Source organism: Engraulis encrasicolus, chromosome 15 (genome assembly GCF_034702125.1).
Source record: "Engraulis encrasicolus isolate BLACKSEA-1 chromosome 15, IST_EnEncr_1.0, whole genome shotgun sequence".
In the NCBI taxonomy this organism is placed as follows: domain Eukaryota; kingdom Metazoa; phylum Chordata; class Actinopteri; order Clupeiformes; family Engraulidae; genus Engraulis; species Engraulis encrasicolus.
The window spans coordinates 49831271-49856868 of record NC_085871.1 but is presented as its reverse complement, the minus strand read 5'-3'; the positions used below and the strand labels follow the sequence as shown (position 1 = coordinate 49856868).

Below are 25598 nucleotides of genomic sequence, written 5' to 3'. Positions count from 1 at the left end.
GGATGGATACCTCCCCGGCCTCGCCTTCCTAGACACGGCCCGGGGAGTAAACCCCATAGCTGAGAAGCTGCCCTATAGCCTCCAAGAGAGATGGATCACCACGGGGTCCAGGTTCAAGGAACAATACGGGGTAGCCTTCCCTCCATTCCCGGTCTTCTCAGACTTCGTCCGCCAGCAGGCCAAAGTCCGGAACGACCCCAGCTTCGCCTTCGCCACCCCCACGCCGTCCAGACCCGACAAGGTTGTAAAGCCCAGCCAGAAAGCCACGGTCGCCGTGCACAAGACGGAGGCTACGTCCAAGTCCAACGACAGTCATACCGGTTCCACGGAGAAGAGCACCAGCGAACCAGACCGTGAGTGTCCACTGCACAAGAAGCCACACCCACTCAAAAAGTGCAGGGCTTTCAGGCTAAAGACTATCGACGAACGCAGGGCATACCTGAAAGACAACCACATATGTTACAAGTGTTGTGGGTCAACTCAGCACATTGCAAAAGACTGTAAAGCGCCCATCAAATGCACCGAGTGCAACAGCGAAAGACACATAGCAGCTCTCCACCCTGGTCCTCCGCCACCTGCAGAGAACGCCAAAGCGGACAAGAACGAAAGCGGGGAGCCTACTGAGGACACACCGGCAGCCGTGTCCTACTGCACCGAGATCTGTGGTAATGCAGACACCCCACGCTCATGCGCCAAGATCTGCGCCATCAAAGCCTTTCCTGTAGGGGAAAAAGAGAAAGCAGTCAAGATGTACGCAGTGCTGGACGAACAGAGTAACAAGTCTCTCGCCAAAGCAGAGTTCTTCAACCTCTTCGGTGTCAAAGCCAGCCCAGCACCGTACACGCTGAAAACCTGCTCCGGGACTACAGAGACCTCCGGCAGGCGAGCCAGCAACTTCGTGCTCGAGTCCATGGATGGGAAACTGCAACTCCCGCTCCCCACGCTGATCGAGTGTGACATGGTGCCCGACGACAGATCAGAAATCCCGTCACCGGACGTGGCATACAACCATCCACACCTCCAGCCAGTCGCGCACAAGATCCCCGCTGTGGACCCTGACGCACCCATCCTCCTGCTCTTGGGAAGGGACATCCTGAGAGTCCACAAGGTACGGGAGCAGATCAACGGGCCACACAACGCTCCTTATGCGCAACGGCTCGACCTAGGCTGGGTCATCGTGGGCGAGGCCTGCCTGGACGCCGTCCACAAGCCAGCCGAAGTCAACGTGTACAAGGCAAGTGTGCTACCCAACGGCCGTGCATCTTTTCTCCGTCCCTGTCCAAACAACATCCAGGTGAAGGAGGACTACGGTGGCAAGCCACACCGCCACCAATGTCTCTCCGCCACCCAGCAGGATGACCCGGACCGGACAACGAGCACAGATGGACTGGGGCACTCCGTCTTCGAGAGCTCCAGAGACGACAACAAACCAGCGCTGTCGATGGACGACAGAGCGTTCCTGACCATCATGGACAAAGAGGTCTACCAGGATGCTGACCACAGCTGGATAGCACCCCTGCCGTTCCGGTCGCCACGACGACTCCTCCCCAGCAACCGGGAACAAGCAGTGAATCGTCTAGCCTCACTCAGGAGGACTCTGGAGAGAAAGCCAGAAATGAAAAGTCACTACATCGAGTTCATGCAGAGAATGCTGGACAACGACCAAGCTGAGCGCGCGCCACCCCTGGAGCCAGGTAAAGAACACTGGTACCTGCCCACGTTCGGTGTGTACCACCCGAAGAAGCCGGGTCAGATAAGAGTAGTGTTCGACTCAAGCGCTGAATGGCAAGGCACCAGTCTGAACAACGTGCTTCTCAGCGGCCCCGATCTGAACAACACGCTCCTAGGGGTGCTCCTTCGCTTCAGAAAAGAGCCAATCGCCGTTACAGCCGATGTGCAACAAATGTTTTACTGCTTTGTGGTCAGAAACGATCATAGAGACTACCTCCGCTACCTCTGGTATGAGGACAACGACTTCAGCAAGCCCGTAGTGGAGTACCGGATGAAAGTCCACGTCTTTGGGAATACCCCATCCCCAGCCATCGCCATCTACTGCATGAGGCGAGCCGCCGAGAGAGGCGAAGTGGACTACGGCTCCGACTCGAGACAGTTCGTGGAGCGCCAGTTCTATGTTGATGACGGGCTGACCTCTGTCGCTACACCCGAGCAAGCGATAGACCTCATCACAAGAACCACAGAAATGCTCGCAGAGTCGAACCTACGGCTGCATAAAGTAGCATCAAACAGCGAACAGGTGATGGAAGCCTTACCTGAACAAGACCGTTCCAAGGACCTGAAGGACCTGGAACTCGGCGTCGACCCTCTCCCCCTCCAGCGAAGCCTAGGCCTATCCTGGAACCTGGAAACGGACAGCTTTACCTTCCTAGTGTCCCGGGAAGAAAAGCCGTACACACGAAGAGGTATCCTGTCCACGGTCAACAGCCTATACGATCCTCTGGGGTTCGTCGCTCCTGTCGTAATGCAAGGAAAAGCATTAGTGAGAGAACTGTCAACAGAGCAGGGGTGGGACACTCCACTCGACCCGGAGAAAGAGACTCAGTGGAACACGTGGAAAGACTCCCTAAAAGCTCTGGAAGACCTACACATAAAGAGGTGCTACATCCCCGCACTACTGACTTCAACTCAGAGGCAAGAACTCTGCATCTTCTCCGACGCCTTCACGGTAGCCATAGGCGCCGTCGCTTACCTGAGGGCAGTCACAGCTGCCAGCAAACCACATGTGGGCTTCATCATGGGTAAGTCCAGGCTGGCCCCCCGTCCTGCTCACACCATCCCCCGCCTCGAGCTCTGTGCGGCCGTGCTGGCTGTTCAGATGTACGAGCTGATCAGAGACGAGATGGACATCGATGTGGATGCTGTCAGGTTCTTCACGGACAGTAGAATCGTGCTTGGCTACATCCATAACTCGTCAAGAAGATTCTATGTCTACGTGGCAAACCGGGTGACCCGCATCAGGCAATGCACCCATCCAGACCAGTGGTCCTACGTTTCCACGGACCTGAATCCTGCGGACCATGCTACAAGGTTCATGCCAGCAGCAGAGCTACAGCAAAGCAGTTGGTTCTCCGGTCCCACCTTCCTCACACGCGAGACCGCCGAGGAGGCTCCAGAACCCAACGTCTTCACCCTCATCGAACCCGAAGCAGACGCAGAGATCCGGCCTGAGGTTGCAGTTCTGGCTACCAGAGCCCTGGATGCTCCTCTGGGCTCTCAGCGCTTCGAAAGATTCTCTAGCTGGAAGAACCTCTGCAAAGCTACAGCCAGGCTTATCCATGTTGCCGCATCCTTCAGAGGCAGTCCACCCAACTCATCGCGCAACAGGTGGGGCTCTTTCAAGGACGCACTCACCACAAGCGAGCTGTCACACGCAGAGACTGTCATCATCCGTGCTGTCCAGCACGATGCCTACCACACTGAACTAGAGTGCCTCAGAGAGAGCAAGGCACTTCCGAAGCAGAGTCCCCTCAAGAAGCTCAATCCAGTGGCCGACGAAAGCGGCCTGCTGCGGGTCGGAGGTCGCATCTCATCCGCTCCGGACCTGCCAAGGGAAGAGAAGCATCCTCTGATTATCCCACACACTCACCACATCGCCACACTGCTGGTGAGGTACTACCACGAACAAGTAGTGCACCAGGGGCGTCACATAACGGAGGGTGCCGTGAGAGCAGCTGGATACTGGATCATCGGAGGTAAGCGCCTGGTGTCTTCTGTCATCTACAAGTGCGTGATCTGCCGCAAGCTACGCGGGCGCCTGCAAGAACAGAAGATGGCCGACCTACCTCCCGACAGGCTCACTCCAGAGCCTCCCTTCACCCACGTAGGCCTTGATGTCTTCGGGCCATGGGCCATTATGACTCGGAGGACGCGAGGAGGAAGTGCGGACAGCAAACGCTGGGCAGTGATCTTCACATGCCTGTCCACCAGGGCTGTCCACTTCGAGCTCATAGAGTCCATGACCACCGACAGCTTCATCAATGCCCTGAGAAGATTCTTCGCCATCCGGGGCCCGGCCAAGCTTCTCCGCTCCGACAGAGGGACCAACTTCGTCGGTGCCTGCAAAGAGCTGGGCATCGACACCGAAGACTCACCAGTTACAACTTACCTCCAGAGCAGGGGGTGCTCCTGGGTCTTCAACCCTCCCCACTCTTCACATATGGGGGGGGCTTGGGAAAGACTAATCGGCGTAGCCAGGCGCATCCTGGATGCCATGCTGCTCCAGACCGGACACACTCGCCTGACACACGAGGTGTTGAGCACTCTTATGGCCGAAGTCATGGCCATAATGAATGCGAGACCCCTGGTGCCTGTGTCCTCCGACCCCGACGAGCCCACCGTCCTCACCCCGGCAATGCTCCTGACCCAGAAGATGAGCACCGTCTCCGCGCCCTCTGGAAACTTCCAGATGGCTGAACTGCATGGGAAGCAGTGGAAACACGTCCAGTGCCTCGCAAACACCTTCTGGAAGAGATGGAGGAGAGACTACTTATCTACGTTGCAGGGCCGCCGAAAGTGGACCGACGAAAGGCCAAGCGTCAAGACCGGCGATGTCGTCTTGCTCAAGGACAGTCAAGCCCACAGGAACGAATGGCCTGTGGGAGTGATCGTCAACACGCTGCCGAGCCGGGACAAGAGGACCCGGAAGGTGGAAGTAAAGATCGTCAGAGACGGAACTGTTAAAGTCCTTCTGAGACCCATCTCAGAGATCGTCGTTCTGCTTTCTGATGAAAGCTAGAAGACCATATCCTTTTGAATCCTAAGTTTTGTGTTAAAGTAAATGTTCGTAGTGGCATATTTGTTATACGCCAAGCGGGGAGTGTTCTGCCTTCCATTTCATTCCATGCATTCAGTTTAGTATGGCACACGTAAATCCTATGGTGAATACCGCCACCTAGTGGATTTCCTCGCGGTACTGCGCCTTAAGCGCAAATCTACTTCCTGGTTAGTTCCTGCCAGTGTTTCTAGTGTTTTCTGCCGTAAAGCCACCGGACTTCATCTCTCCCGCAATCTGTATTCTTTTCACACTTGAGCCTTGGACAATTTAAGTCTGTAAGTGACCTTTTGTGTGAGATTTAGTTTGTAAACGAAAATGCACTGATATTTTGAGGTATATGTCGATCTATTTGGCTCTTTAAGTGATGTTTTACTTGTCTGGAAATGTTGGCTAATCTGATTGTACTTAGCTATGCTAGGTCACGTTTGTGTGTGCTGAAATTAGATCGGTGATTGCGTGTAGATTTGTGTCATGTGGAAATATTGAGTATGTGAGATTCATGTATCTTTATTTCGTTTTCTGTTACAGTTTTACAGTTTTGAGAGAAGTGTACTAAGTGAAAGTACAAGTGAAAGTCAGTAAGGAAGTGACAGAAAGAAAATAAAAGGACAAAATCACACTTCAGCTTGCCTCCTCTTAAACTGTTAACTAGCTGTCTAGTTCTGCATCGGTAACGCAGGCCGAGGGCAGCATAGTGTCCTTGAGAGTTTTGAAAGGCGCTTTCAAATAAAATGCATTATTATTATTATTATTAATTTCAACATGCAGTTGTAATGCTCACACTACCCTGGACTTGTCAGTGCCTGAGATTTTTTTTTTCTTCTTCTTCAGCCGTTTCCGAGATCCTGGTCATTGTAATGGGGGCAGCTCTTTGTTTACATTTCAAAAAAACATTTTTATTTATTCCCAAAAACATCCAAAAGGTTATAAAACATCAGCAGACAACTAGCAAACAGCAGTACCTTTTGGGAAAATATTTGGAGTTGGCCTAGGTTTCATTTTTTAAAAATGTAAACAAACGCTGCCCCCATTAGAATTGCTCATATCTCGGAAAGGGCTGAGCCGAAAAATGTGGCATCACCATGTACTGACAAGTCAAGGGTAGCGTGAGCAATACAACTGCATGTTGAAATTGACCAAACTGTCCCTTTAACCACTGTGGCCAATATAAAATATCTAAGTAATCGTGTTTGGAAGTCAGAGGCGTGCTCAGTCCCTTTAGGAAGATGAAAAAAGTATTCTTGTGGGTGCTCTTTGGTTCAAGGTTCAATGTCAAAAAAGTTGCTTGAAAAGAGAAAAAAAACTTTTCTTCACTAAGGCACTCCAAAAAGTATAGCTAAAAATGTCTTTATTATTATGACATGTCCATTAAGGACTTTTAAAATTGCCCACGCGTAGCGGCAGTTGAGCCTTCTTCAGGGCATAGTGATACTGACACAGTGAAGCCTAAGTAATCCAAGTAGGCTTAATCGGTTGTGTTTAAGCAATAAACACGCTTGAAAACAGTCCATACTTCAGAACTGTCATTACAAACCATAACCAATGTTACGAAAAAAAAAGGCGTCACGTCAACCACCCACATACAGTATAAACCAGGGGTGTCAAACTCAAATTGACCGAGGGCCAAAATCAAAATCTGGAACGAAGTCATGGGCCAAACTCAACAATCATTTTTGAAAATCGACTAAAATTGTAGACTACCTGCATGCACTTCAAGTTCATACTCATGGTTAAATTTCACACACTCTTTACCATCATATTTATCAGTTAAAATGTGTCTGCACATCTGGTGACACAGCAAAATTCATGTTAAAGTTGTTAAACATTAGTGGGGTAGCCTATGTGGTCTAACTGTAATACACATTTGAAATGATCTCGCGGGCCGAATAAAATGGCCTGAGTTTGACATCCCTGGTATAAACGGTCATAGTTTTATACTGTTTCATTTCTATTATACAACTACATTGAAAATCATGGGGTGTATCGAACTGTAGGTTCCACCCATGCCACTGCAATGGTATGACCCTTACATTCATATGTGAGTCAAGGCAGGTTAGCGAATACTTTTGGTAAATAGCTTTTCTATACAGTACAACAATTCCTTCATGATGAACCTTACATGTAGGACTTTACAGGTTTTTGCAGGCATTTGGAAGCTGGAATGACCCTATGACCCTTACATTCATATGTGAGTCAAGGCAGGTTAGCGAATACTTTTGGTAAATAGCTTTTCTATACAGTACAACAATTCCTTCATGTGATGTCTTACCAGATCTCTCCCTTGCCTCTGCATCTCTGTGGTTCTCTTCATTGTTCTCCTGCCGTCCTTGTGGTCTACAGCAGTCCACCAGCACTACAGATACGCTCCTCAGACTGTACAGAGAATGCAGGATCTCCTCTCTGTCCTCTTTTACGCTCCTCAGCTGAGGTGGATAACCAGGGAACTGCTCTGTCTCTTCTTTTACGTTGAGCTGGGATGGAGAACCAGGGAACTCTTCTCTCTCATATATGTTCAGCAGGGATGGGGAAACAGATTTTGAGTTGAACTCCTCTCTCTCTTCTTTGACGCTCCTCATCTGCTGGGTTGGAGAGACAGATAAGCTGAACTCCTCTCTCTCTTCTTTGATGCTCCTCATCAGCTGGATTGGATAGTTGACTTCAGCAGAGGGCATTTTGAGGTTTCCTCTTAACCAGAAAAGACAGAAATATCATGAGAATTACTGGCAAAGTTTGTGATGTTTACATATGCAAGTAATGCTACCCAATAGGGAAGCACAATTAATAGAATTTTAATCAAAATCGCGTTTTTGGCCGCCACGATTATAAAACATGAAAACCACGATTTTATGGGAGGAAATCCAGTGTTCCATCTAAGCTGGCACACCTGCAGACTTGTGCACTGCTCGCACGTTCTCAGCACAAAGACATTTCAGGCAATAGTAATATTGTTGACAACTGTCTCTGGGTGGAGGATAAGTCTGTGAACCAATAAGCAGACAGTGCTGAGAGGGGGCGGGCGGCAGCATTTTGGCAAGGAAGACGGGAAATCTCTGAGTGCGTTGCAATATGCGACCTTGCCTCCTCCACTTATATTATTATTATTATTATTATTATTATTATATTTCAATATCTTGCAAAAGCTCAATTGTAGTCTTTTTCTCATTTGCAATTGGGATGGTGAATGAAAAACAGTCCCTCAAAAGTTGTTGTGGCTAGGCTGACAGCTGGGAAACTTTTATCGTTTTCTCCACGGAGGAGGGGCCAGGAGGCGGGACGAGGAGACAAGCGCAAGTGGAGGAGGCAAGGTTGCATATTAAAACGCACTCTCTGTGTCAGTGCACTCTCCGTGTCAGTGCACTCACTATAATTGTGATTTTGATCAAAATAATTGTGATTATGATTTTTTTTCCATAATCGTGCAGCCCTACTACCCAACTTCACTTTAATGACTGTGCCAGCCAAACGGTGCTTTTGATACTTCTGGGCCCATGTGAACAAAGTCTTGGCAATCCACATCTCTCTGGGAAACTTTTTCAGAGTTTGTTAGATCTATTTTGTTGCTTATGCTCCCATAGTTGCATTATAATTATGCACACCTGACCTGATATTGTGTGTTGGACTCAGAGACGTGCCGTCAGGGTAGGCAGGGTAGGCAGTGCCTACCCTGGGATAAATGTCTTAAAAATAAAAACTAACACGTGTTTTAAAAAATATTCTTCAGAGTTCACATACACAACAATAACATTGATTCAGCATAAATTATGAGCTGTTTAAAGTACAGTATACGCAGGACAACGATCAAAAACCTAAGTAATCGCACGAAGCAAAGCGCTCAGGCTTGGGCAGGTTGCCGTGGCAACGCGCAGTCCCGGCTGGTAGCAGAGACAGGCTGCTGGTAGCCTGTGAAAGCAGAGCTTTCGAATGCCAGCCAGGCAGCCCGGTAAGGCTCGCTTTTCCTCTGCCTACCCTGCCTTCAGTGCTGTCAATGTAGAAGTTTGCGCATGCGTATTAAGTTGTCACATAGCTTGTCAATGGGACTAAAAGCAGAGCCTTTAGACTGTGGCGGGAGTATGTGAGCCAATCACAGCTGCCAACATGAAAAATTGTTACAATTCAGGAAGCCTTCCTGCTTAAAGTATGATAGCAACAACAGCTAGCAAGGTACGGCTTGTTCAAACTCTAGCCGTACAGAAAACATGACAGTCTTTGGCGTTTTGCCTTTATTACAAAAAAAAAAAAAATGCAGAGAAGTAGCAAGGAAGATGTTCAGATGACAGGCAATAGCTGAGCCGTTTGCGATCGCTGCATTGTGGATATAATCAACATCAGATGGGTAGCAGCTTCAAGTAGTTACACTGGGACAAAATATCTTCATCATATCAACCACCCCAGGCTTTTAATGGGACTAGCTTGCATGAAAAACATACTTGTGATTCTGCTTTAAGGTAAGATTCATCTAATTATTAAGCTGTGGGTAGCCAAATTTTAACATGAACATGCTCAAGTTTGTCGTGGTGCCTTTTGTTGATGGGCCAGGGAGGTGTTGACATTGAAGATTGGTTGTGCTGTGGACACGAATAGACTGTGTGTGTGTTATTATGGACGCGAGATTGTTTTTTGAGCGTACGACATGACTTCATTTTCCTAATTTATTATGATGATGACTTAATACGCGATGCGTGAGGTGTGTGGAGCCTGTTAGCAAGTTGACGTGCAGCTGTGTTCTTTTGAAGTGCGCGGTGTACGAGATCAACGTTGGGCTCGCTCGAGTGACTGGGATGGGTGCTCACCTCACTCAGAAATTGACTTGATTTGAAACACCTTGCACAACCGTTGCTGAAGTGTTTGAGAATACAATCACGCACAAGAATGAGTCTCAGAAGTGTTTTCGTTGGTTTACTCGATGGAGGCCTACCAGTATTTACTGTCTGAATGCACCGCTCATGTTTGTTGAGTTCGCAAGCAACCCGCCCCCTTGCCAACTTTCCTTCTTGTCTGAGTGTTTGATTAGCAGCACAAAATGCGTCAATGAAGCCGGAGCTGTTACCTACGTAGGTTGGATTATTGCTAAATTTAAATCGTTTCTCCTCACATGCTATGGTGTGATTCACTTTGGTGAACTAGACATTTTATCTTCTAAACAAAGTAGGCTACACTGCCATCCTGTACACTGTAGGCTACACTGCATCCTCCATGTGAAACACCCTGGCATTTGCAACAGAATAAACAGAAGAGGAGCAAAGTCAACTGCTAAAGCCAAAAGTTAAAGCTTTCCCCCCAAAATGCTGTGATGTTGTAGCTTTCTAAATTATTGTAAAATGTAGGCAGAGTGTACAGAGTAGGCTATGGGTCCTTGAGCTACCAATTTGGCAATTTGACAAAAAAAAAGTCTAGCTGGCCTTTTACAAATTGAAATTATGCATTTTCACTTATTGTTTCAGATGTAAGGTCTACTGACAATGTCCATATGTCTAATAGTTTAGCCTATTTAAGTTACTTATTTAGTTATTAGGGCTATGGGGGTTAAGCACTGATGGCATTTTATCTTATAGCCTACTTTATATTTACAGTATTTAGAGAAACATAGGCCTACTAATTTGTTGCACATTAAAGACCTTATCAGCATACTAGGTGAATAGGCCTACAGTAGTTGCCGATCCAAGGTATAAGGCATGAAAGGGGGTAGGCCTACTATTTGTTCAAAGTTTTTAGTCTTTTATAAAAGTTTCTAGCTGATAGTGACTCTCCAGATTTGGTTAAAATGCAGGAAATTGTATCTAAGACATACATTTTTTTCTGGTGGAGGACCCCCAAACTCCGCGCTAAAAAATACACAAAAAATATTTATTTTCTATATTTACTGCCTACCCTACCATACCCCTCACTGCACGTCACTGGTTGGACTCCTTCAATTACACCCTCTTGATGTAGGCCTACATGAACTAGAATGCTTAAAGGTGCATTTTGTAGGACTGTGGCCAGAGTGTGTATCGCTACAATGCTGCTCATTGGAACAGATTGACTCTAGCCCATTGATAGAATGTAAGTTATATCATATTATTTTGGAATCCAGTTAGTAATATACAATCTATGCTCTTGCCCGCCGCATCAGTAGGTTACATCTTGTTGAAATATGAATGCAACACTGGACGGACATAAATCCTATGGCACTGCACTCACAACAACAAAAAAGCATGCTATAATGAAAGAAAACGGTATTCCAACACACAGTGATCACGTTTTTAGTGGAGACCTTTTTTTGACCTGGCAGCATTCATGTTGAAGTAGCCTACTCAGAGCTTTTTGGAATGCAATTCAGTCATACGCACCAGTCCGTGGCTACAAACATTGAATGAACTGTTATCCCGGACCTACCTGCACTTGTCCAGTGTATCCAAACAAAGCAGTCGGAGTTTTTGTCGTCAGAAGAAACAAGGCTGTAAAGGAAAGCGATGTGCCTTTGAATGCGCTTTCTGTAACACAAACAGCGGGAAAGTACACATGTTCTGATTACACTTGTCGGGGCCGTGCTGTGTTTGTTTTGAGTTCCTTGAGCGAGAGGAAGGAAGTGACGAATGACCCACTCTCGGCCAACGTTAATATCAAAATAAATCTATACTTCAAAGTAAGACGTGTTACTAATACTACTACCATATAATAATAATAATAATAATAATAATAATAATAATAATAATAATAATAATAATAATAATAATAATACGTTTAAAAGAAAATGTTTAAAAGAGCCACCCCATCATATAAAGTAGGCCTAACTTACTGTAAAAGTCATCCACTTATTAAACAATGGCAATGTAGACTCACTTCCAACACAAATCAGGCTGTGCATGTGTGACGGAGGTCATCTTGCACCTGTTCACCCCCCTCGGGGATCGAACGTGCGACCTCGTCAACTACAACGGTTCGGAATGGGAGACACAGTACGATACCGCTGGGCCAAGAGACTAGTCTCTCGGCCCAACGGCACGAGACTGTATGAAGCTATCGGAGGGAGGTTTACCAACGTCCCACGCCAACTCTGTGCTAGTTAGCCTCCGTTACACTCTCCCCCTTAAACCTCACTCCCATCCAGGTCACGCACCACTGTGACGGAGGTCATCTTGCACCTGTTCACCCCCCTCGGGGATCGAACGTACGACCTCGTCAACTACAACGGTTCGGCAATGGGAGACACAGTACGATACCGCTGGGCCAAGAGACTAGTCTCTCGGCCCAAAGGCACGAGACTGTATGAGGCTATCGGAGGGAGGTTTACCAACGTTCCACGCCAACTCTGTGCTAGTTAGCCTCCGTTACACTTGGGCTTATTGGCAACAGCAATATAAACCTCTACCATCAGAGACAATATAGTAGTAGGCCCAGGCTACAGGGAGAGGAGAATGAGGACAAATATCCGTGTTGTTAAAAATACCTTTACCATATATGATGAGAAAGAGTGTGTGACATTTATGACTATAAGAGCATGTACACATGATTAAAAAAACAAAAAAAAAACAAACAAACATAAAAACGGAGTTTGGTACGTGGCTTTATTCCAGATTTCGATTTTGGCCCTCAAGTCAATTTGACTTTGACACCTCTGATATATATGATGTAAGGATACCTCTTCTGAAAATTAACATTTTGAACAATATTTCAATAAGCACACAAATTAATTTTAAATTCTACATACAGTAAGTTAATACAACTTTTGGGTTACACTTTACTTGACGCCAGCGTCATACGTATGACATAACAGTGTCATAACATTGTCATAATAGTGTCATGAACTAGTCATAAAAATAATGTCAATGTCATAAACGTTTTAAGGCCATGAAAAGTTGACATTGTTAGGCCTGTCTTTGTTATAACTGAATTTCACTAAAAGACAAAGTCATACAGTGTTTCTGACTTTGACAATGTTTATGACACATTCATGACTGCATTATGACAATGTTATGACACCTCTATGTCATACGTATGATGCCGGCATCAAGTAAAGTGTTACCGTTTCTAGTATAACTCAAAAGACACATTTTTCCATTTTAAAATCCCACAAAGAGGATCGTGATCTGCTTCTGTAGTCATGGAACATGTTCGCCTGTATGCTTCTTTTGGTGAGATTCCTAATGTTGACGGCATTCATGCAACACAAAAACAAACCGTGTCAGTCTCTCAACCATGCCATCATGCTACGTAGACTGTAAGCATGGGACACCTCAGTAGTTCTCACTTGGTTATCACCACACCTGCTTGACACCATCTAAAAACAAATCAATGTCTCATCAAAGACAAACCGACTAAGGATATGGATTCCTTGAACAATGTCCTGTGGTCCGATGACAACAAGAGAAGCACATTTGTTTTTTTTAGATATGTCAAGCATGTGTGGTGGTAACCATGTAAGTAGTACAAATAAGTGCCTTGTATTCATCCTGTTAATGCAACTGTATAATTTACAGTGTAGCACTGAGTTACTGTAATTGTAATGATTAACTGTAATGGTTGAATTAAATTAACTGGTCATTTACCATTCATTCTCCATTCCATTGTCTCATGTGTCATTCCATTTAGGCGTCCTTTCCTTACTCATTAATACTGTAAAATATGAACACCTTCATCAGAGAGAGTAGAGAGAGAGGTTCCATTGGCCCATTGTTTCCTGGTTCTATTATGCCCCCCCTTAGGCACACCTAGGCAGACCTAAGGACTGTTCTATTCATTGTATGAGCATTATGACACACCCCTTTAGGCAGACCGGAACCTGGTCGCGTTAGGTGCCCATAGAAACCTATTATGTTGGCATATCTCTATAGAATATCTCTGCCTTCATTCCTAGTCTGGTTGTCACTGGCGGAGCGCATGTGTGTAGCTCCGGAGCCCCCTGGTTCAGCGAGCTACACAAACTACCGTCTGGTAGCACTGCCGTTAACATGCTCTTCTTGAGTCAGAAAATAGTCATAGTAATAGTAATAATACATTTTATTTTGAGCGCCTTTCAAAATACCCGAGGACACTTTACAATCAAAACAAATGGATGACAATAGAGAAAGTATTACAAAGCTTCAATGAATTAACAATAGGAGAATACTTAAAGTGTAACATAAAATAGAAACAAAAAATAAAAATAAAAAATGTTTTAAAATAAGAAAAAGAAGTAGAATGCATTTTTTTAAAAAAAGGAAAAATGAACTAATAATTAAGTACAGTGGAAGTGCCTGTCAGTGAGATTGAAAAGCAGAAGTGAAGATTATTGCTTAAATGTCAACTCACCACCAACAAAGTCCAAAAAACATTTTCAGTTCAGCTCTTGAGAATCAATATTGTCTATAATCTGTCCTGTGAATCATCAATGTAAGCTGCCGTTGACATTTAAGCAATAAATGCGCCGCTTAATTTTCTACTCAAGAAGACCATGTTAATGGCAGGGCTACCAGATGGTAGTGTGTGTAGCTCTGTTCCACCAGGGGGCTCCAGTGCTGCACATACCCACCCGGCCCGGGTCCTTTGCCGGCCCACCCGATTCGGACGTTATCACACGATAGAATGGGCGATATCAGTTGATATAGGTCCCATAGGAATGGCAGAGTAGGTGCCTACTTTATCTACCAGGAGGCTCGAGAGGTCGATATCAACCATTCACATGGCTTTGCCTAAGTATAGACCACAAAATGTAGGGATTGTACATATGGGTGGTTGACGTTTAAGGGCGTAACACGAATAATAATAAAAAAAAGTTATTCCAATTCCTGAAAAAAATCATGGGAAAAAATACAAAAAAATAAAGCACTTAGTGGTCTGTGGAATTTCGCCTAACTTTTGCCATTTTTGGGAAAATGTGTCCTGCATCAACACATTGCATAGGCATGTCACACCACAGGAAATTCACTGCATTATGGCCATTAAATCCTTTTGTATACATGACTGACATCTGAGCTCATGTTAACTTGATAATGATATTGTGTTTAATCTTAACACATTGACTACCAAATCACGGGAAAACCGTTTTTTTTACTTCCCATGCGGGAAAACCAGTTTTTGAGTTTTTATTGCATATTTCATAACTAGACATTTCAATGCTTATTGTGTGTGATTTTGGGAGCTCTGTGATAAGTAGAACAGACATAGACAGTCAAAAGTTTGTGTCATCATCTGGACATTTTAATCACAACGCCAGGATCGGCACCAACCCAAGAATATTTTTTCATAACTGTAGCCTACTGTATGGAACTGTTGGTCTGCGTCGGTTACGTCACTGTTGCGCCCTTTCCCTCTCTGTGTAGCCTACACCTTGCCAAGTGTCGGCGATGCTGTCATCTTGATCAAGGATCGTGTTTGTATGTTGTTTCCTTAGGGCTACAGTAGGCTACAGTCAGCGTCCACTCTATGGCGCTTTATAGTATGCTTCACACAATAATTAGTGTACAGAAGACCACACTTTCACTTTGACTGAACACACCTGGGGAATAATGCAAACCTTGACCAGATCCCACTGCCCTTCACATTGTGAACTGTGATTGGATTATTACCTTTACCTCGGATTTGACCGGCAATCAGATAAGTTGGATTCTTCATTTTGTTCTTTTACTACCTCCATCATGATGAAATTGACGCTGTAGTGAACAGAAGCTGGCTGCTACTGTCGGTGAAGCTAGCATTGCTATGTAAACAGTGGCACGCATGCATGGCACAGCAGAACAGCTGTTTCCCCACACAAGGATCAGAGACATTAACGCATCCGATTAACGGATTTTGTTGTTGACGTTGGACTAAATGCCTTTAGTGACGTGTTTTTGAATATATTTTGCCTACTGCGTGTGGTGGTGTGACTACGACCAGTTTCGTGTGGTGTGTGCAAAGATTAGTTGTGCAGGAACAGACTGTACACAAGGAACTGAAACGTACTTCCGGAGGCGAAAATGCGTTTGGTTGGTTGATACATTTGGAGGGGAGGTGGCAGAGTAGGAGAGATGTGTCTAGTACACCAATATTATATTGGTCTCTGTGAAAAAGCGCAAGATTCTGAAACGGCGCATGATTGACAAAAGCCTCAATATCTCCATTCCATGCTGATTTTGGCAGATACCGGCCTTGGTTTAACTCACGATAGCTCGACAATGAAAGCACGTACACAGACATGCGGTTTTCACACACGAAGAGGTGAAAGTCTCACCTTTCAAACAAGCCATAACATGTTTCGATGGCCCCATCACATAATATGCTATGACGGTACAAAACACACCTAAAAATGGTTTAGAACACTAGGAGCCTACAACATAATTCTGAAAACACCCCCGGTATTCAATGTGTTAATATGTGTTTTCATTTATAAAAATTGTATTTTTATTTTATTTATTTTTTTCCCTTCTATAAGAGCAGTCACACCACAGGACACCATAAAAATGAAGCTAAGCATTGCGTGACTGAAACATTGCAATATGAAGACATATTAAGAGGTTAATAGTCACCTTAAACTTCCACAGCACTCTCCAATACCTGAGGTACTGACTGGTTAGGAGCCAGTCTTTAAGATCCTTGTAGTTGGCCTTGCAGCTATCCGTTCACAAACATTGACATACATGGTCACCCCACAGGATGCAATTTGTGTTGCAAAATTTAACTTCAGTTGGAAAGTCATTGATTTTTACTCTTTCCACAGTCGGAGCATTAAAATGGTTTCTCCCCTGTGTGAACATGCTGGTGGATTTGGAGCTCATCTTTTCTCTTCAAGCTCTTGTCTCTCAAGTGAGACGACAAGTGTTTCTTAAGGCTAATAGACAGTGAGAAACTCTTTCCACAGTCAGTGCATGAAAATGGTTTCTCCCCTGTGTGAACACGATGGTGGCTTCGGAGCTCTCCATTTGACTTAAAGCTCTTGCCACACTGACTGCAAGCGTACGGCTTCTCTCCAGTGTGAATGCGACGATGTATGTGTAAGGCAAAATTATGTGTGAAGCCCTTTCCACAGTCTGTGCATGCAAATGGTTTCTCCCCTGTGTGAACACGCAGGTGGATTCTGAGCTCTTGTTTTGTCTTGAAGCTCTTGTCACACTGGCTGCAAGGGTGCGGCTTCTCTCCAGTGTGAATGAGGCTATGCCTGTGGAGGTCAGAAGAGAAACTCTTTCCACACTCAGTGCATGAATATGGTTTCTCCCCTGTGTGAATGACCTCATGCCTGTAGAGGTGAGAAGAAGTTGAGAAACGCTTTCCACAGTCAGTGCATGAATGTGGTTTCTCCCCTGTGTGACTGCGCTCATGTCTGTGGAGATTAGAAGCATTTGAGAAACTCTTTTCACAGTAGGTGCATGAAAATGGTTTCTCCCCTGTGTGAACACGATAGTGGATTTGGAGCTCTTTTTTTGTCTTAAAGCTCTTGTCACACTGACTGCAAGTGTACGGCTTCTCCCCGGTGTGAATGCGGCGATGTACACGAAGATTAGTATGATATTTAAAGCACTTTCCACAGTCTGTGCATGAAAATGGTTTCACTCCTGTGTGAACACTCTGGTGGATTAGGACCTCAGCTTTTGACTTAAAGCCCTTGTCACACTGACTGCAAGCATACGGCCTCTCTCCAGTGTGAGTGTGACAATGTCTGGAAAGGGTGGAATACTGTGCGAAACTCTTTCCACAGTCGGTGCATGAAAACGGTTTCTCCCCTGTGTGAACACGCTGGTGGACTTGGAGCTCTGTTACGGTCTTGAATCTCTTCTCACACTGGCTGCAAGGGTGCGGCTTCTCTCCAGTGTGAATGCGGCTATGTCTGTCGAGGCTAGAACACCATGAAAACCTTTTTCCGCAGTCCTTGCATGAGAAGGGTTTCTCCCCTGTGTGAATGATTAGGTGGTCTTTAAGTTTCTGCTTTTGTCTAAAGTTTTTTCCGCATTCTGAGCAACAGTATGGCTTCTGTCCAGCTTGAGTGTCCTGAAGCTTCTTGGGAATGCCAGTTCCAGTTTGACTCCCAGTCTGGCACCCAGTCTTCCTGGAGTACATGTGCAGGTCTCCTTTGAGCCTGGTCTGTCCACCTTGTGCAGTACAGCAGTCCACCAGCACTACTGATACGCTCCTCAGCTTGGACGGAGAACGTGGAGCTCCTTCCCTCAGACCGCTGGAGCTGCAGTGGAGCTGATCTCCTGTGAAGAGAATGGAGCAAACTGTATTAGGGTGGTTGACGTGACGCCTTGTTTTTTGTAGCATTGGTTAAAACCTTCCTCTTAAAACACATGTCAATGAAATAAGATGTGGTACTTTATGTTTCATATAGTCTAAGAGGAGAAGAATTTTTTTTGTTAAGATTCATGTAAAGGTTTATATGTCTAATATCCTGCGGTTTGACTGTAACATTAATGAAATCTGGAATATAATATTATATATAAATTAACCAACAACATTTTGAATAATGTATGAACCATTTGGCGTGATTGCATAAATATTAACTTTATATTAAGATATGTGAATGTGAAAAAAAACTCTAGACAGTAATATTAACAACAAGTTCAAATTCGTAACACAAATTGCGCCCCGTGGGGTGACATGTATGTCAATGTTTGTGAACGGGCAGCTGCAAGGCCACACTGTAAAAGATTTCAAGCTGAAATTTACAGCTAATTGATGGGGAATAATTGCCAGCAAATTGTTTTAAATTTACAACAAATTGCAGAAAAAAAACAGTTGCCAGCAAGTCGTTTAAAATTACAACACTGTTCCGTTTTCAAAACTACTCTGACCATGGCACATGTCCTGCCCCCTCATCCGCCCGCCTCCTCCCGCCTCCACCCCCGCTGCCCGCCTCCATATCTGAGATGCCTTCAATATAGTATCGTCCCCATCCTCCACCATGACTGAGATAGCATGGTACCATAATGCCACTCTGCTCTAAGCATATACGTCTACAAGTTCAGCCTTGCATGGGTGAGGCACAAATAATAAATCACTCAGCATAGTGCTGTCACAGTGACAGTGATAGTTTCCTCAAGAGGACTTTCATTTATCAAGTCATCTCAAAAACAGTCACAATAAGGACTGTATGGATATGCATTTGTCAATCCAATCAAGTGGCCTAAATTTAATATTATGCAAAAAACACCATAAAACATGCTATGCTATAAGATGGCTCTCAAAAGATGAAACAACCCAACCAGTTAACCTGTCAGGCAGCCAACCAGTTAACCGGCCAGGTAGCCAACTGGCCTTGACAGACTGGCTGGTTGACTGACCAGCTGCCTGTCCGATTCACTGGCTGCCTGGCTAAACCAGCCAGGCAGCCAGTCAACCGGACAGGCAGCTGGTCAGTCAACAAGCAAGGCAGCAAGCCAGTCAACTGACCAGGCGGACAGGCTGTCAGTCAACCTGCCAGGCAGCTAGCTGGTTAACTGGCACTATGCTGTCAGCCACCCTGTCAACAAACCAACCACTCATCTAGTCGGCTAATCAATTGATTGCCAGTACCAGTGAGCGCCAGTGAGTCAGGCGCTATGCTGTGCCATTCAGACAAGCAACCAAAGCAGTGTGACAGTCCAGGTTTATATACAGGGCAAGTGAACCATGTGACCAGAGTAATCAGGCATTGGGCAGGTGCTGGCAATCATTGAATCACAGCATGAAAGTAATTAGTAATAAAGTGAGGCAAGGCACTAATTGACAGATTGGTTAGGTATAGAGTAACAGAGTAACAAGAGAGATCTGTATCAAAAAGCTAACAAGTTCCTAGAATGTTCCATTCATGCTCCTGCTCTAGAACTACAGTTTAAAAACAGACTGGGCTCCTTCTAAGATAGTGTTTAAAAAAGTATAAGGATATTCTTAAATGGATTGGTTTTGGCCCTTGTTTAATGCACATATCAAAACTTCAGTTCCAAAAAGTTTTCTGATCCATGTTTATAAGTAAACATTCCATATATATGTGGAATTGTCTACACAGTGGTTGGACAAAATAACTGAAACACCTGTCCTTTTAATGTGTGGGAAGTTTCATGGCTCAAGTGGGCCAGCCTGTTGGCCAATCTTCATTAATTGCACATTGCACCAGTAAGGTGAAGTTGAGTTGAAGTGCTGGTGAAAAGTTACCAGCTAATTGTTGTAAAATTACAACAAATTTGCTGGCAAAAAAGTTGCAAGCTCATTGCTGTGAAATTAAATTAAATTGCTGGTGAAAAGTTGCCAGCTCATTGAAGTAAAATTAAAGCAAATTGCATGCAATAAAAAGTTGCCAGCTAATTGTTGTAAAATTACAACAAATTTGCTGGCAAAAAAGTTGCCAGCTCATTGGTGTGAAATTAAATTAAATTGCTGGTGAAAAGTTGCCAGCTCATTGAAGTAAAATTAAAGCAAATTGCTGGCAATAAAAAGTTGCCAGCTAATTGTTGTAAAATTACACCAAATTGCTAGCAACAAGTTGCCAGCTAATTGTTGCGTTCTTCCAACGCACACACTGGAAACTTCACAACATACAGTCTTTGAAAATAATGGTCCTGGGCCATTCCATTCCTTCTCATGGGATTTTGAGATATATTCTGTTGCCGAAGCCATCAAAAAGCCAAATTGAACCACAGGGGGGCTGCCACACCTGAGCATCGTTTATGCCCATCGTCTGTATAAATGGACAAACCATCATTGGCCTCTCCCATGCTCTTTTAGCAGAGAGAAGCCCGTTTTGAATTGCACTGAGCTGAAATTAGCGCACCTGGACGTCATTTACAATCAGCTGGCTCATGACCAAAGAAGGGTAGATTGGATAAGTCAATGGAAAATGCATTGGCCACAGTGTAGTAGTTGGGGGCAGCCGTGGCTCAGTGGTTAGAGCCCTGCGTCAGCAACCAAAGGGTTCCCGGTTCAATGCCCGACCGGACCGCAGCTGAAGTGCCCTTGAGCAAGGCACCTAACCCCCACACAGCTCCCCGGGCGCCACTCAGCAGGCAGCCCACTGCTACTGACTAGTGTGTGTACTTCAATGTGATTCACTTGCCCAAATGGGATAAATGCAGAGAAAGAATTTCCCCTAGGGGACCAAAATTGGCTCCAATCCAAATTGGCTCCTATTGTCTTCGTAGTATAAGGTGTTGCTTTAATGCCATACATTTATGCTTAATGACATGGTGCACATGGTCAGTGTGTGCGATGCCATGATGGACAAAATTTGTACTCCACAAATTTGGTCGAAAGAGAATATCCGGTTGTCAGTGCTCAGTTTGTGGCCAAATTTACTGCAGCTGTCGGTCAGCATTAATTGGGGGGGGGATAATTAAGGACAGGTGACAAACATTCAGTATTGTATCCTATGACCTGTTCCACACTTTACCATGCTTCCAATTTGACCATGGAAGAAGAAAATTGGACTCCCCTTGCTATCATTCCGTACTACGCTCCGATGATGTCTGTAAACCCTCCTATGTCTACCTCCTTGCTCATGACCAGGTGTGTGCGATTGAAGAGTTCAAATCAGTTCAAATCCTCTCCACCTCTATCAGGCCTGTATGCATGTTTTAAAAGCATCCAATCAGAATGTGACCTGAGCTCCATAATTTCTGCATGTGGCTTTGCATACATTTGCATTAGGACAGCAGCCCTGACAAAACAGATCTTTACAACAGTATGATGTAAAAAGTATTATGTGCTGCTGTACATTTACAATTGTGAATTGTACTCTATATGATATCCCACAATGCATTGCAGATTACAGCAGTGAATAGTAAGATGGTATATACATCTTCTTGATGTAGAATTCTAATGTGAAATCACGACAATCTTTTACAGTGCAACTACAAGGGTCTTGAAGACAAGCTCCTAACCCGTCAGTACCTCAGTTATTGGACAGTGGTGTGGAAGTTTAAAGGAGCACTGCTACCAATTTTAATAGGCTGTTGTATTGCTCACGCTACCCTTGACTTGTCAGTACCCGGTGACGACGCAGTTTTTGGCTCAGCCCTTTCCGAGATATGCGCTATTCTAATGGGGGCAACTTTTGTTGACATGTTTTAAAAAATGAACATAGGCCTACTCCAAATATTTTCCCAAAAGGTATATAAATAACATTTTTTAAATGTAAACAAAAGTTTAACCCATTAGAATAGCTCATATCTTCGGTCACGCAATGCTTAGGTTCATTTTATGGTGTCCTGTGGTGTGACTGCTCTTATAGAAGGAAAAAAAAGTTTTTTATAAATGGAAACACATATTAAGATTAAACACAAATATCATTATCTAGTTATCATGAGCTCAGAGGTCAGTCATGTATACAAAAGGATTAAAATAGCCACAATACAGTGAATTTCCTGTGGTGTGACTTCATGTCCTGCGGTGTGACATACTTATGCAATGTGTTACTCAATCCTTACTTGTTTTTCATGCATCATGCAAGGATATGAGGATACCAGGAGATGTATTTGTCACATTCACACAATTATTACAAGTAATACAGTGAAACCATAAATTGAAATCACAGTTGTCTGCCTGTACAGTGCATAGGCGTGTGTGTGTGTGGGGTGGGGGTGTGGGTGGGTAATAGTGTGTGTGGGGTGGGGGTCAAAGGAATGGTAGTACAAAGAGCATGGGGGATATGTTTGTGATATCATGTTATTTAGGGCTCTAAAAGTTTTAATCAAATTAATATGTAGGCTTTGAAATTAATGAATCAAATTAATCACATTTTAATCGCATTTAAATATCTGACTTGAGAACAGTGAAAACTATATTTTTTCACATGCTAAATATATTATTCATTTTTAAAAGACGAGAGAACTCTTCTCAATTTCAGCAGGCTGTTCACCATCAGGCGTAATACTGCCCTCCACTGGTCTAATCCAGAACTATATAGCTAAAAGTTATTATACTGCGATTCATTTTTTAAAATCGCATTAATTCATTTGTCGGATCAATGCATTAATCTCCCAGCCCTAATTTTATTGTATCTTACAGAAATGTCACACCAAGGATGTCACACCGCAGGGCCCATTTTCCCAAAAATGACAAAAAATTTGGCAAAATTCCACGGACCACTAAGAGCTTTATTTTTCTATTTTTTCCTTTTTCTTCCAATTTGCCATCATTTTTTTCAGGAATTGGAAAACCTTTTTTTTGGGGGGGGGGGGGCGTTACGCCCTTAAACGTCAACCACCCATGTACAAGAGGCTACAAATGGGTTTTTTTAGGTTTTCAGCTTGAAAACACTATTGCAGCATATTATGTGGTCGTTTTCTAGACTGAAGGGTGCAAAGAACTTTGCAAGGAAGATACATTATAATGACTGTGTAAATAATGTCTCAGTTCGATACAATATTATCGGTTCGATACAGTATAACCGCAGAAATACACCAGCGGCGATGCGATTCAAGCGACAGAGTGCAGCAGCAAGCGATACGAGCGATTGAGGAGACTAGAGTATGTCCGTACAGGCAGAAGGCAAAGCATTCAAGCATTCCCATTGGCTGTGGTCACTGACCTCTATACAGTCATTGGCTGTCGCGGCTTGTCACCGAACCGCGTCATAGAAAGTTGAAAAGATTTCAACTTCAAACTGTCGCGCTCGTCGCGCAAATCGCTCCAGTCTCCAGCTTTGTCGCGCGACTCAATACAAAGTCAATTACTTCCGTCGCTCGCCTCGCTCAGATCGCCGCTGGTGTATTTCTGCGGTAAGAGCTACGGGTGTCACGGTAATCTACATACCGTTTAAATTTGGTATTAAAAGTGCTTGAAATTAATTACTTAATTACTTTAACCCCCACCCGACACACACACTACTACCCACCTGCACCCCCACCCCCACCCACACACGCCTATGCATTGTACAGGCAGACAACTGTGATTTCACTGCATGGTTTCACTGTATTACTTATAATAATTGTGTGAGATTATTATTATTAATAACATATCTAAAAAGTGGGATGGTGTTTTGGCCCATTATTTTTATAATGAATTTTAAAAACGCATTCCCGTCACATGCAGGTGTACCTTAAACCTACCTTAGAAAGATTGTGTTTACTACACCTAAAATGAATAGTGAAGTCAGTGTACACTAAAACTTATAATCTCTGATACAAAAAATGTGATTTTATACTTATTCAGCTCAGTATTTCAGTATTTCTGACTTAACCCTCAATTCCATCCTAAGAGGGTGGCCAATCCCCTTGATCTTTGTGCTCCATTTTCACACAAAGATGGCGGATCATGGAGCCAATAGCTTAGTTCCAAAATAGTTCCAGGAAGTCAGCATCCTGGGAAGGAAACAATACACCACTGTTTGGAGCAATATCTCCAAGATATGACAGCGGTTGTGAACTTGCTGTTTGTTGTTTCTGGAAGAGGATATTCTTATTAACAACATATCTAAAAATTAGGATGGTGTTTTACCCCATTATTTGTATAATGCCTTTTCAAAACTCAATGCAGTGTGGAATGCATTCCTCATATCCATCCAAAATGGCGCCATTGAAAAAAAAAAAATACACCATTTTTTGGAGCAATAGCTCCAATATATGAAACCAGCTGTGAACTTGCTTTTTGTTGTGTCTGGAAGAGGATATTTTTTATTAACGACATAGCAAAAAAATAGAATGTTGTTCAGTGTTTCCCACAGAAATTTTGGAAACTATGGGGGCATCCGGGATTTTTTGTATGGGGGGGTCTTTTCACGCGGGCCTTTTTTTTTGGGGGGGGGTCTTTTCACGCGGGCCTTTTGGGGGGTGGGGGTGGGGGGTGGTGTTGTATTCACGCAGTGTAAATGCAAAATGGCAAAACAATGAGTACAGTATGACATTGGCGCATGGAGAAACTATAGGCCTAGGCCTACATTCCAGCCATTTATATTTTGAGAAATAAGGCTACATAACATTTTACCCAGGATATTAGTTGTACATTGTCATTTATATTTTAAAAAAATGCAGTACAGTGAATCATTTCTGTTTACAACACAGTTTCATTCGTCCCTCATGCAGGGGTCTATGTAATGAAAAAAATAATAAAACAAAATAGGAGCAGAGATAAGAATTTAAGAGTGGGTAGGCTATGCCTTTTCCCCACACACACATAGGCGTACACATTCTACATGAGGGGTGCTGGTCACAGGGCCAATTTTTCAAAATTCCTCCCATTAAAAGGGTTGAACAACATATTACACATTTATGTCTATATTCACATTCATTACACATTCATTTCTATTTCTATATGCAGCCCGATGTCTCCTCTGCCGTGTCAATGAAGGCCTGTCACCTAACTCATTACAACTGTAAAACAAAGCCTGGGGAGTGTTAGTAAACTCATCCCAACTGTCCCTTCTCTGAAGGTTTTTTTTATTGCTCCCAAACTCAAGTTAACTACAACAACTTGACTAGGCTTTTGATCCCTCTGTCTTTCAAGCACTTGTGGTTTTCTCTATAGGATGTATTTACTCCAGGAGGAAAATGCGAAGGAAATCGTAATTCAAATCATTTTTAACAAAAACGGAAATCGTAAAAAAAAAATTAAAAAAAAAGTTACATTTTTTTTTATTTTTTTTTACATTTTCGGAAACTATGGCGGCCAAATTTAAACTATGGCGGGCCGCCATAGTTTCCTCAATGTATGGGAAACACTGTTGTTTTGGCGATCAAATAGTGCAGAGGGAAGCGGAAGACAAAGTGGTGATTTGTTCTGGGCCAAGGACATAGGGGTACTAGAATGGGCACTCGGTAGAGCACAAACCTTCGCCTACGTCACTTATTTTTTTCTGGCCATCTTCAGAGTGTGGGGCATAACATTCTCCAAATTTTGGTGTTAGTTGGTTGTTGCCTACAAGTAATTTCCTGAACTTTGAACTTTTGAACTACACTGTGAAACA

The 25598-nt window shown here is 44.1% G+C and overlaps 3 protein-coding genes across 4 annotated transcripts in view; all 3 read right to left on the bottom strand.

The window, feature by feature from the left end:
• The window catches only part of LOC134464324 (gastrula zinc finger protein XlCGF57.1-like), a 38676-nt gene extending 27356 nt beyond the window's left edge, over positions 1 to 11320 (bottom strand). The window contains exon 1 of the mRNA XM_063217791.1: positions 11168 to 11320. The gene's annotated coding sequence lies outside the window, so the exon portion shown is untranslated. The remainder of the gene's footprint in view (positions 1 to 11167) is intronic.
• Positions 1 to 25598, bottom strand: part of LOC134464325 (zinc finger protein 501-like) — a 419382-nt gene that overhangs the window by 137753 nt on the left and 256031 nt on the right. The window lies entirely within an intron of this gene.
• The window catches only part of LOC134464140 (gastrula zinc finger protein XlCGF26.1-like), a 39349-nt gene that overhangs the window by 8582 nt on the left and 5169 nt on the right, over positions 1 to 25598 (bottom strand). Inside the window, exon 1 of one of the 2 annotated variants that reach the window (XM_063217599.1) lies at positions 7062 to 7415. The exons of the other annotated variant lie outside the window; for it this stretch is intronic. Coding sequence (XP_063073669.1) covers positions 7062 to 7368 — 307 coding nt within the window. The 5' untranslated portion in view covers positions 7369 to 7415. Of the gene's footprint in view, positions 1 to 7061; positions 7416 to 25598 lie in introns of those variants that run through there. 2 annotated transcript variants of the gene reach the window in all.